This window comes from Engystomops pustulosus, chromosome 7, assembly GCF_040894005.1.
Source record: "Engystomops pustulosus chromosome 7, aEngPut4.maternal, whole genome shotgun sequence".
Lineage (NCBI taxonomy): Eukaryota > Metazoa > Chordata > Amphibia > Anura > Leptodactylidae > Engystomops > Engystomops pustulosus.
The window spans coordinates 29,966,540-29,978,287 of record NC_092417.1 but is presented as its reverse complement, the minus strand read 5'-3'; the positions used below and the strand labels follow the sequence as shown (position 1 = coordinate 29,978,287).

General features: G+C 45.8%; 2 protein-coding genes across 16 annotated transcripts in view; one reads left to right on the top strand and one right to left on the bottom strand.

The window, feature by feature from the left end:
• Positions 1 to 9,778, top strand: part of PACS2 (phosphofurin acidic cluster sorting protein 2) — a 64,275-nt gene extending 54,497 nt beyond the window's left edge. For all 10 annotated transcript variants that reach the window (XM_072115258.1, XM_072115254.1, XM_072115249.1 and 7 more), the window contains 6 exons: positions 3,674 to 3,716; positions 3,975 to 4,017; positions 4,627 to 4,759; positions 5,754 to 5,980; positions 6,506 to 6,619; positions 6,857 to 9,778. In XM_072115258.1, coding sequence (XP_071971359.1) covers positions 3,674 to 3,716; positions 3,975 to 4,017; positions 4,627 to 4,759; positions 5,754 to 5,980; positions 6,506 to 6,619; positions 6,857 to 6,975 — 679 coding nt within the window. In that variant the 3' untranslated portion in view covers positions 6,976 to 9,778. The remainder of the gene's footprint in view (positions 1 to 3,673; positions 3,717 to 3,974; positions 4,018 to 4,626; positions 4,760 to 5,753; positions 5,981 to 6,505; positions 6,620 to 6,856) is intronic.
• A 314-nt stretch (positions 9,779 to 10,092) lies between these two features.
• MTA1 (metastasis associated 1) overlaps positions 10,093 to 11,748 on the bottom strand; it is a 77,807-nt gene continuing 76,151 nt past the window's right edge. For 4 of the 6 annotated variants that reach the window (XM_072115262.1, XM_072115260.1, XM_072115261.1 and 1 more), the window contains exon 20: positions 10,093 to 10,823. In XM_072115262.1, the coding sequence (XP_071971363.1) occupies positions 10,682 to 10,823 (142 nt within the window). In that variant the 3' untranslated portion in view covers positions 10,093 to 10,681. The remainder of the gene's footprint in view (positions 10,824 to 11,748) is intronic. The other 2 variants (XM_072115263.1, XM_072115267.1) reach the window with 1 other exon arrangement.

Genomic DNA, 11,748 nt, shown 5'->3' with positions numbered 1-11,748 from the left:
TGGGGAGGACTGTGTGGGGGGCAGTACTGGAGGACTGTGTGTGGTGTGGGGGGGACATTACTGGGAGGACTGTGTGTGTGTGGGGGGGGACATTACTGGGAGGACTGTGTGTGTGGGGGGGGGACATTACTGGGAGGACTGTGTGTGTGTGGGGGGGGGACATTACTGGGAGGACTGTGTGTGTGGGGGGGGACATTACTGGGAGGACTTGTGTGTGTGTGGGGGGACATTACTGGGAGGACTGTGTGTGTGGGGGGGACATTACTGGGAGGACTGTGTGTGTGGGGGGGACATTACTGGGAGGACTGTGTGTGTGGGGGGGGACATTACTGGGAGGACTGTGTGTGTGGGGGGGGACATTACTGGGAGGACTTTGTGTGTGGGGGGGGACATTACTGGGAGGACTGTGTGGGGGGGCATTACTGGGAGGACTGTGTGTGTGTGGGGGACATTACTGGGAGGACTGTGTGTGTGTGGGGGGGGACATTACTGGGAGGACTGTGTGTGTGGGGGGGGACATTACTGGGAGGACTGTGTGTGTGGGGGGGGGACATTACTGGGAGGACTGTGTGTGTGTGGGGGGGGGCATTACTGGGAGGACTGTGTGTGTGTGGGGGGGACATTACTGGGAGGACTGTGTGTGTGGTGGGGGGGACATTACTGGGAGGACTGTGTGTGTTGGGGGGGACATTACTGGGAGGACTGTGTGTGTGGGGGGACATTACTGGAGGACTGTGTGTGTGGGGGGGGACATTACTGGGAGGACTGTGTGTGTGGGGGGGGACATTACTGGGAGGACTGTGTGTGTGGGGGGGACATTACTGGGAGGACTGTGTGTGGGGGGGGACATTACTGGGGAGGACTGTGTGTGTGTGGGGGGGGACATTACTGGGAGGACTGTGTGTGTGTGGGGGGGACATTACTGGGAGGACTGTGTGTGTGGGGGGGACATTACTGGGAGGACTGTGTGTGGGGGGGGACATTACTGGGAGGACTGTGTGTGTTGTGGGGAACATTACTGGGAGGACTTGTGTGTGTGGGGGGGACATTACTGGAGGACTGTGTGTGTGGGGGGGACATTACTGGGAGGACTGTGTGTGTGTGGGGGGGGACATTACTGGGAGGACTGTGTGTGTGTGGGGGGGGACATTACTGGGAGGACTGTGTGTGTGGGGGGGACATTACTGGGAGGACTGTGTGTGTGGGGGGACATTACTGGGAGGACTGTGTGTGTGGGGGGGACATTACTGGGAGGACTGTGTGTGTGGGGGGGGACATTACTGGTAGGACTTTGTGTGTGGGGGGGGACATTACTGGGAGACTGGGGGGGGGCATTACTGGGAGGACTGTGTGTGTGTGGGGGACATTACTGGGAGGACTGTGTGTGTGTGGGGGGGGACATTACTGGGAGGACTGTGTGTGTGGGGGGGGACATTACTGGGAGGACTGTGTGTGTGTGGGGGGGGACATTACTGGGAGGACTGTGTGTGTGTGGGGGGGGGGCATTACTGGGAGGACTGTGTGTGTGTGGGGGGGACATTACTGGGAGGACTGTGTGTGTGTGGGGGGGACATTACTGGGAGGACTGTGTGTGTGGGGGGGGGACATTACTGGGAGGACTGTGTGTGTGTGTGGGGGGGGACATTTCTTGGGGCGTGTCCACACGTGGCAGTAGGAAGGGCCTAGGTTTGATCTCTCATGAGTTTCCAGTGATGGTTATGTGATGGATAAGAGTGCCTGGTGTCTTGTATTTGTTTAGATGCAAATGTGTGAGCGCAGCCTTACAGTATTTTGTGAGAGCGTTAGGGGCAGCAGCAGGACAACACTGTCAGGTTGTGGTCACAAGTTGCTGTTACAAACGTATCACAATCAGTTTTGAGGTGGTTTTAGGTGCAGTTTTGTTAATTTAACAGGTGAAAGACATGAAATGAACGGGTGAATTTGAGTTCGAAGGGGAAACCTGCTCCACAAATGTCATTCACTTGTTAAAATAACAAAACTGCACCTAAAACCTTCTCAAAACTGATTGCGATGCATTTGTAACAGCAACATGTGAATGCAACTTCGAAGAACCAAAATTTCGGCACAATGAAGGACATGAGATGTCTATGTGGTGAACTCCACAGGAAGTAGACGTGGTGGTGCCGGGCCTAAGGGTGGTGGCACATGTGGCGTTTTCAACCAAGTTTTAGTCAGTTTTTTTGAAAACGCATCCGTTTTTGTCCATTTTTTAAATGAAGATAATTGGGAAAACCGGACAAAAACGCATGTGTTTTTTTTTTTAACAGACTGAAAATGCTTGAGTAAAAACGGGTTCAAAACGTCACGTGTGCCACCACCCTAATAGTGTCAGCAGTCACTGGATGTAAGTCAGGATTTCTCCGGTGTTTCTGTAGCTGTATACACCCTCAGTAAAGTTGTTATTGGCACAACCACGTGTAAGGGGGTTATGTACAGGAGGGGGCTTTACTGAAAGTCTGATACAAATGCATTGGGGCCCGTGCCCCGGATCTTTTACCACCCTAGCAACGCCCCTGGTTGAAAGTATGTAAATGCTCCAGGTATAGGGTGTCCTCCTCCTCCCTGAGATATATATATGTATATAGATGGATGGATAGATCGATATGTGATAGAGAGATCACATTCGCGTTTCAGATTCACGTTTTCCCGACGTGTTACCCGAATATTTCCGATTTGCGCCGATTTTCCCTGAATTGCCCCGGGATTTTGGCGCACGCAATCGGATTGTGGTGCATCGGCGCTGGCATGCACGCGACGGAATTCGGGGGGGGGAGGGGGGTTGTGGCCGAACGAAAACCCGACGGATTCGGAAAAACCGCCGCATTTAAAAAAAAAAAAAAAGTGTCGTGAGACTTGCACTTATCTTCACTAGGAATAGGCCGGTGAACTTCAGTGCGTTCCGGGGAACTTCAGCACAGCAGCGCCACCAGGTGGACGTCGGAGGAACTACCTTAGTGAATCCCGGCCGGACCCGAATCCACCGCAGAGAACGCGCCGCTGGATTGCGAATGGACCGGGTAAGTAAATCTGCCCCTGTGTGTGCACATATAGATGTTAGTATTAGGAGGTAGGTCCACACCAGTCCATAGTGTTGTTGCCCTGGTGTAGGGGGTGACCCCACTCTTCAGTCTGTGCTTATGTACCACCTATTTAGGACGTCAGGAGGGTAAAGGTGATATCATGTGATGTTGTGTGTTTTGAAATTTTGCAAGACCTGATGATGATGATGATCCAGTTATGAGCGCCTGAGAAGAATGTCAGGACTATCTGCTTGCTGCATGTCTACCCTGTAAAGCAATCCCACCCAGAACGTGTTTACAAGGACATCTGCTCCGTGGTCTCCTTTCTGCCGCTCTTCAGCCATGTGGATACTACAATACCTGCGACTGTCAGGGCATGCTGGGAGTTGTAGTCTCACCACTGCTGGAGGGGCACAGGCCGGAGACCACTAGGACAGGTATATGTACAGCATCTCTACAGCTGTGTGTGAGACCCCTATTACACTACTGTGGGGTAACATTTATCATGCCACAACCATAAACTATAAACCTTACGTCTGGCTGGGATTGTTTTTGTAGTATTTTGTTTTGTATCCAGTTTTTTTCTTGTTTATCATCTATTTTAATTTTTTCTTTTTTTTTTCCTCTTCTAGTCCTGATGAGGATTCCTCACAGAAATTTATACCGTTCGTAGGTGTAAGTATAGCGGGGGTGATGGGTGAGATGTATGTGTGATACTTTGTCTTATCAGTAATGTACAGTGGGGGAGACTTATCAGAAGTGTCCGAGGTTAAACTGTTCTAGTTGCCGTGGAAGCCAATCAGAGCTCAGCTTTCATTTTAAAAACAGCTGTGGGAAAAATGAAAGCTGAGCTCTAATTTGGTTACAATGGCCAACTAGAACACTTCCCTTCTGTGTACGGGTTTAATGTTTTTCCTCTTTCTGTATTTCCAGGTGGTGAAAGTTGGTATAGTGGAGCAGTCATCTGCCACCTCCGGTCAGTATGTCTTATGTCTAAAACCTTCAGCGTCCTCTAGGAATTTACCGGCTTAAAGGGGTTTTCCAGTCTGAGACTATTAATAATCTATAATTAGGATAAGTTATTTATAGGTGATAAACCTCCCTCCCCCCCCCCCCCCCCAACACAAATAAGATCTTGCAGTTTATTCCAGATAATGTGTAATCCACAACCCCAGGGCTATTATTACACACATAAGTATGAGGTAAGACTATTCTAGTTACCCATGGCAGCCAATAAGAACTCAATTTTTATTTCCCTATTGTTCTTTATCAAATTAAAGTTGAGTTCTGATTGGTTTCCATGGGCAACTAGAGCAGTTTTTCCTCGTTGTTCTGATAAATCTCCCCCAATAAAAATTATTTAGTCAAAGAAATTATATATTTACCTTCCCGTGTTCAAGGTTTAGGTCTAGCCCATTATATGCGCACATTGCATGTATTCCACTGGTTTCATATGATAAGTACTTTATTCCACCTCCTATAGTGATACTGGGGGCCGCTGCATCTGCTGGGAGTGATAGAAGCTTCTTGCACGTGAATGCTAATGAAGATTTTTATATCTCCTAATTTTCTACGTGTCCTACAGGAGATTCGGATGATGCAGCTCCATCCAGCTCTGTGCTGTCATCTACTCCCCCCAACGTGTCACCAGCCATCAAGGAAGCCTCTCCAACCCCACCGTCCTCTCCGTCTGTTACAGCTGGGTTTAATTCACCCAGGTATATAAAAAAAAAATTGCTAAATTATATCGAAGGGACTTTTCAGTGTCCAATCTCCATCGAAGTGACTGTAGAGGACTTGTCACAGGAGGAAGTAATAAGAAGACCTCTTCAAGTGTGCATCTTGTGCGTGATCACTCCACATTGCAATACAGGCAGTCCCCTACTTAAAGACGCCCGACTTACAGACGACCCCTAGTTACAGACAGACCCCTCTGCCCACTGTGACCTCTAGTGAAGCTCTCTGGATGTTACTATAGTCCCAGGCTGCAATGATCAGCTGTACGGTGTCTGTAATGAAGCTTTGTTGATAATCCTTGGCCCCATTACAGCAAAAAATTTTGAAATTCCAATTGTCACTGGGGCAAAAAAAAATTTGGCCTGGAACTACAATTATAAAATATACAGTTTCGACTTGCAAACAAATTCAACTTAACAACAAACCTATGGACTCTATCTTGTATGTAACCCGGGGACTGTCTGTACTCGTCTTACTAGATAAAAGACGGCCTTTTACTTATTTATAGATATTCCTCTTTTTGGTGCATTCTGCTTTTTGGTGCCATTGTCGGCATTCTAAATCATTTCAGCACTTTATGTAAGTTTAACTCACATTACCTGGCTCCCTGCCAGGAGCATATGGTCAGTCCCGGGAGAGAGGAAGTGGCAGCCTCTGCATGTTCAACCCTCCCTCTCCACTACCTGTCATGTGCATTGAGCAGACAGGGGAGGGAGGGGGATGGTGTGTAGGAGAGGAAGAATGCATGTGGAGACACAGCCCTTCCCCAGGGACTCTACACAGACATCTGGTAAGGAGCCTGGCAATGTGTATTAAACTTGTATAAAGACACAGGAGCTATTACTTAATACTAAACTTTCTAATACACTTTGTCACCAACTCTATGCTTTAATAATGAGGTGTAATCCCCTGCTGATTATGTGTCAAGTGTTTGTTCCATTCTGAAAGGTAATGAGCGATTGTTCTTCTCTGCAGCCTGAGCCCCGGGGGAGAACTCATGGGTCTTCAGTTGGATTATTGGATAGCAGCCCCGTTCACAGAGAAGAAGAAAGAGCTTGAGAAAAGGGAATCCACATCCGCTAAGAACACTTTAAAATGCACTTTCCGCTCGCTGCAGGTCAGCCGGCTCCCCAGCAGTAATGATGTCCCCGCTGCTCCTACCATGTCCATGACCGTTGTCACAAAGGAGAAAAATAAAAAAGGTAAAAAGGCCGACGTTTATTGCTGGGAGAAAAAAACACGACTTGTATAATAGGAGACTTGTCACATTATGTAAGCAAGGCAGTGAAAAGGTGCAGAATGTCTAACTTATAAAGCCTCCCGGATGGAGTTAATAAAAGTTTTTATCATTGAGATAAATGTATCCTTAAATGGAGCCGTTTTAGAAATACGAGTCCTCTCACAAAACACAAGACCTCATGCAGCTACATTCATGTGGGGAAAAAGAGAGACAGGGCTCTGGGTCAGTGTAGAAGGGAAATGCCCTTTTGGAGGTTGAAAAAAAAAAAACATGGCTGCTTTCTTCCAAAAACAGCTCCTCCCCTGACCATAGGTGGTTTGGGTATTGCAGTTAAGCTCCATTCATCTCTATGCAGCTGAGCTGCAATACCAGCACAGGCCATAGTGTGGTGCTGTTTTTATGAGAAAGCAGCCATGTTTTTGAATGATCAGACAACCACTTTAACGCTAGACTGCTGTGTAACAAGCTTTTTTTTTTTTTTTTTCAGTAATGTTTTTGCCTAAAAAGACTAAAGACAAAGACATAGAATCTAAGTACCAGTGTATCGAAGGCATCAGCAGATTGATTTGCACAGCGAAGCATCAGCAGAACATGCTCAGAGGTATGTAGGATGTCAGATCTCTGCACCCAATCCCTGCTGGTGTTGTAGAAGGACTGCTCCCGGCTGGGTAGGAGTTGTATTTTGTGACTCGCTGGAGATAACTGGTGTAAATAACTCTCACCTGTCATTTGAAGGCTTGTTTGCCCCTGCAGGTATTCCCTCTGACTACCTGCACTCTTGGCTTGGCTGAGCATGCATGTGTCCTGTATAAACCCCTCTGTCTCCTCTTCCCATCAGTGCTCATTGACGGTGTGGAGTGGAACGATGTGAAGTTCTTCCAGCTGGCAGCGCAGTGGTCGTCTCACGTCAAGCACTTCCCCATCTGTATATTCGGACACTCCAAATCCAACTTCTAGCCTTTGGCTGCAGCGGTCGCACTCCCCGCCACCACCACTACTTCTTCTCACCCCCATCCCGGGTGTCTGGATATCACACACTAACTCGTGCCAACCACTCCCAACCATCCAGTTACTCCCCTTTTTGCATTTTTTTACTATTGTTTTATTACTGCTCAGATTATTTAAAGCTAAGCTTGAAGTTAATTTTTTTTTTTTTGTATTTTTAATGTTACAGCCAAGGGAGTTTATCTTTAAAACCGAAAAACGGAAAAAAGTCTTAAATACATTTTTGGGAGAGATTTTTGGTACTTTAAAGGCTGCAGAAGATAATGCACTGCTTGTAGGGTGTTACGTGCTGAGACTTGTGTGAGTGATGGATGTAAGGGAACCTACATAGAGCAGACGGGTGGGAGGAGCTTCTCATGACTACGTGTGACCCTGCTTGTAATCGGAGGCTCTCATGCCAGCACAATGCACTATGTAATAATGGAAGTGAAAACCTGACTCCTTCTCTGGAAGGGTTTCTTCACACAGCTGCATATGAGGTACACGCTCTGTACTTACCTTTACCCTGATGTGAAAGTACACATAAATAGGCTGAGATTTATTCTGATTAAAATTACTTATATTTAATCAATTTTAACCATAAATGATGAAATTCTGCCTACCAGCAGCCACCTCTAGGTGGAGCAGGTGTAATTTAATGAAAACCCTGAGATCTTAAGCTCCATCTAGTGGCGACTAATGGCACTACAAGTTCAGCCTTAAAAGAATAAGCTCCACCCAGTGGTTACTAAAGCAATATGAATGGGTCAAGACCTTGTAAATATTGAACCTAAGAAGACATTAAAATTTATAAAATTCGGTCTACCAGCAGCCACCCCTAGGCGGAGCTTTTGTAATGGAAAGAATATAGTGAGATCATAAGCTCCACCTAGTGGTGGCTGATGCAATCTGCAGGGATCTAGACCTTGATAATATTTAAAATAACTAGATGTTAAAATCTGCATACCAGAAGTCACCTCTAGGGGGAGCACTGCTAATAGAAATAATACAGTGAGATCAAAAGCTCCACCTAGTGGTGGCTGATGCAATCTGCAGGGATCTAGACCTTGTAGTTCTTGAACATAAAATAACAAGATGTAAAAACTCATGAAATTCCGTCTACCAGCAGCCACCTAGGGGGAGCTTTTGTAATGGAGCTTATGATCTCAATGTATTCTTTCCATTGCAAAAGCTCCCCCTAGAGGTGGCTGCTGGTAGAATTTCATCAGTTTTAACATCTTGTTATTTTAGGTTCAAGAACTACAAGGTGGAGCTTATTATTTTATGGCTGAATTTGTAGTGCCATCACTCGCCACTAGATGGAGCTTGTGATCTCAATGTATTATTTCCATCTAGTGGCAACTGATGGCACTACAAGTTCAGCCATAAAAGATTGCACTCCACCTAGTGGCGGGTGAGGCAATCTGCAGGGATCTAGCCCTTAAGGATACTGAACCTGGAATAACGAGAAGTTAAAATTAAAGTTCACTTCAAAAAGGGATGTTTTTAAATGCCTTAAAGGGATGTGACCTCAGATACGGCTGTGTGAAGAGCTTTGGATCCTGCATATATGGGAAGGTGAAGCCTCCAATCCCCTTGCAGCATAGCAGATCCTCCCGGACATCCAGGAGACGGGCGTCAGGTATTCAGAGAAATAATTGCCCCCTATTTATACGTTCTATATTTATATTTAACAGTGTGAGGGTTTATTGGTGACATGAGAATTTTTTTATTTTTACTTGGATTCGATAAAAAACACTGATTTCCTTGTGCTCACGGATTGTACACTCCACGTGGTAGCGGATTAGATTTAGGAGAACACAGGAGCGCACACTCTTCCATGGCGTCTCCCACGGCCTCTTCTGGAGGGCCCTGTGGGTCCAGATCCGCATCAGGAAGGGGTCGCCTGCTCAAGACTCGGACCACTCATCCCGAAACCTTCTTGTTTGTGAAGTTTCGATATATACAGGTGTGCATCAGCGTTGCCCGTCCCTTTAAGGAATGGCTGATCTGAATGTAATCGGGCTAAGGCGCCATTGTATGATGGACATCTAATCATTAACAGGAGATTAACGCTGTGACTCTACACATCCAACGCTTTATAGAAGGATTATGGCATAATCCGGCAGGACTGTGACGCCACCTAGAGGCTCGGAGGGGATGTGACAGGATGTATTGCAGTGTGATTTTTTATATTTTTTTTTCCTAATGGACAGAATCTAACCACCAGCAATTACAGGATAACACGTTATTTCTGTCATCCTTACACCTGAAGGACATGGAATGGAGGTTTTCCGTGATTGTACGTACACAGATTTTTTTTAAAAACATGATTTCCGTTTTAAAAAGCGTCCCTCCTGGGCTTAGCTTGGGTCTGGTATGACGGCTGAGCGTCAGTAACAATGAGGCGCAGTACTGGATCTAGCCACTGATCCAGTACTGGCGCTGTTTTCTGGAATTAATGTCTTTCTGTTCTCACCAGTTGCCGTAACGCAATGTCCGACGCACATCGAAACCTTGTTTTTAACCATTTCACTTGCAGAGATCCGGACGGTAATGTTTTTGGATTGAATGTGATAGATCACACTGCAAATCATCCCCCTCCGCAGTAACCTGATGCCGTTGTCGCGTACCTGGAGTAACCCCCTAATACAGCCATGGATTGCTAGTTAGCCTGTCGTAGCGGATAAAATAAGCCTTTACTCCTAAAATGTTCATATTTCCCCATAAATATCTCTGAACTTGCTTCCCTTTGAATAAAAATATACTGACAATATTCATTGTGGGGTGTTTTTTTTTTGTGGGGTTTAAACACATTACTTGCACATACACAGGAGCTGCCTGAACTGGCCAGACATTGCTAATCAAACTGAGCTGGATGACTCATACACAGCAGCTGGGGGATGGTGCAGCGATTGATCACTGTGTCGTCCCTGACAGGCAGAAGTAATGACGTATTCTTGGCTTATGCTGGACAGGACAAGGCTGGAGCAGTGCATAATTAGGGTAAGAGGAGAAGCCCAGAGGCAGCCACAGCAGCGACAGAGCCTCATTATCATAATTTTATCATTGTTTCTGCTGCATCATTGCAAAATGAATGAATTACGTATGGAAATTTTTTTTTTTTTTTTACTTTAAACTCATGTCACGAGAAGCACATTTATGTCTCATAAGACCTCAAAATGAAACTCCATAAGTTACAGATTTTCTTTTCATTCAGTCTATAACTGCAATAAGAAAAAAAAATTAAAATAAATGGCACTTTCCAAAACAAAAGTAAAATGACACATCTTGTAAAAAGAAAGGCATCAGCAATGATACATTATTTCAAGTGTACAAAGTTTCCCCCCTCCCCGTCCTATCTGTCGTTTCAAAGAAATTAGACACTAAACGAGAGCCGTCCCTTTAACGTCTTGCATTCCCCCTGACGCCAAGTCCCTCCGATCCCCAAAATAACAAAACAAAAAGGAGAAGAAAACAAACAAATTCAGAATCTACACGTAGAAAGGGACTTGAGGGAATGACTGGTTAACAAAAATTGACCATAGGGGGTAACAAGTCTTTAGTGAAATGCTTGTACAAAGCGCGTGGAATCCTTTTAAAAGATGCAAAAAAAAAATTCATTTCTTCATAATGTAAAAGTCCAAGTGTTCCAGGAAGAAACTTCTAGGAAAAAAATTTAGTCCTCGATAACAATGGGTTCGTCGTTGACTGGGTGTCGCACTGGGAGTCCCCCTGGAGACTGGCTGATGACGATGCGTCTGTACGGCCGCCGGGCTGCGCGCTTGGTGTCACAGGATGAGAGAAGTTTTCGGGTTTTCCTAGAATAGAGGCGGAGTAGAGATTGTCACATTGTATCCAGCCCACGTGTACTATACAATACAGGGGTCACACAGTTATACATCCAAATAGAATAAAAGATATTCCAATATCCTCCATCCCCCCTGTAAAATATTATTAACTATTGTCTCTATTGTTCTGTGTATTGTTAAATGCAATTTGATACAAATAACTAATACTTGGTGTCAAAGTGATTATTGGTGTCAGAGTTTAATTCTTCATGGTCTAATACTGAGTACGAAGGCCTGGAGTACGAAGACCCAATTCCTCATCCATGGAGACATAGGGAACAGAGTAAGGACTTGGGTGTTAGTTCTCTAGGTCTCTGGATGAGGAGTTGCTTCTCAGTAATCTATGTCTCGGGGTAGGCTATACGTTCTTGCCTTCCTTAATGAGGAGTTTGATTTCTGTTCTCCAGGTCCCAAAGGGTTAGGAATGAACTCTAATAACTCATTTTTTTAACCCCCTAATACCTAGAGTTCCGAGACCTCCTGGAATCATGAGAAACAAAGTTCTCCATAGCCACACTATGAGGGGCTGAAGAGTAAGTTCTCAGTACTCAAGATCCCGGGGCTTGGATAGGGACATTTAGTGAGACCAGAGGTGCTCAGCGAGTGTGGAAATGGTTGTTGATACTGTGGGTCTGGATCGGTTAGGAATTTTTCTCTGTACTTAAAGAGGACCTGTCACCCGAAAATTCGGCACTAGAGTAGGCAGCTCCTAGTGCTACAGCATACGCGGAAGTGTAAGAATGATAACACCGCTGCAGAGCACAATAGCTGTCCGGTGTATTCATGAGGGGGTGGTCCGAGGCGCTGACTCTTCCCCAGACCCCCCCACCCGCTCTATAATCAAATATAACCAAGGTCCCTTTATCTGTAACGTGAATTTTTTCCGACTATGGTA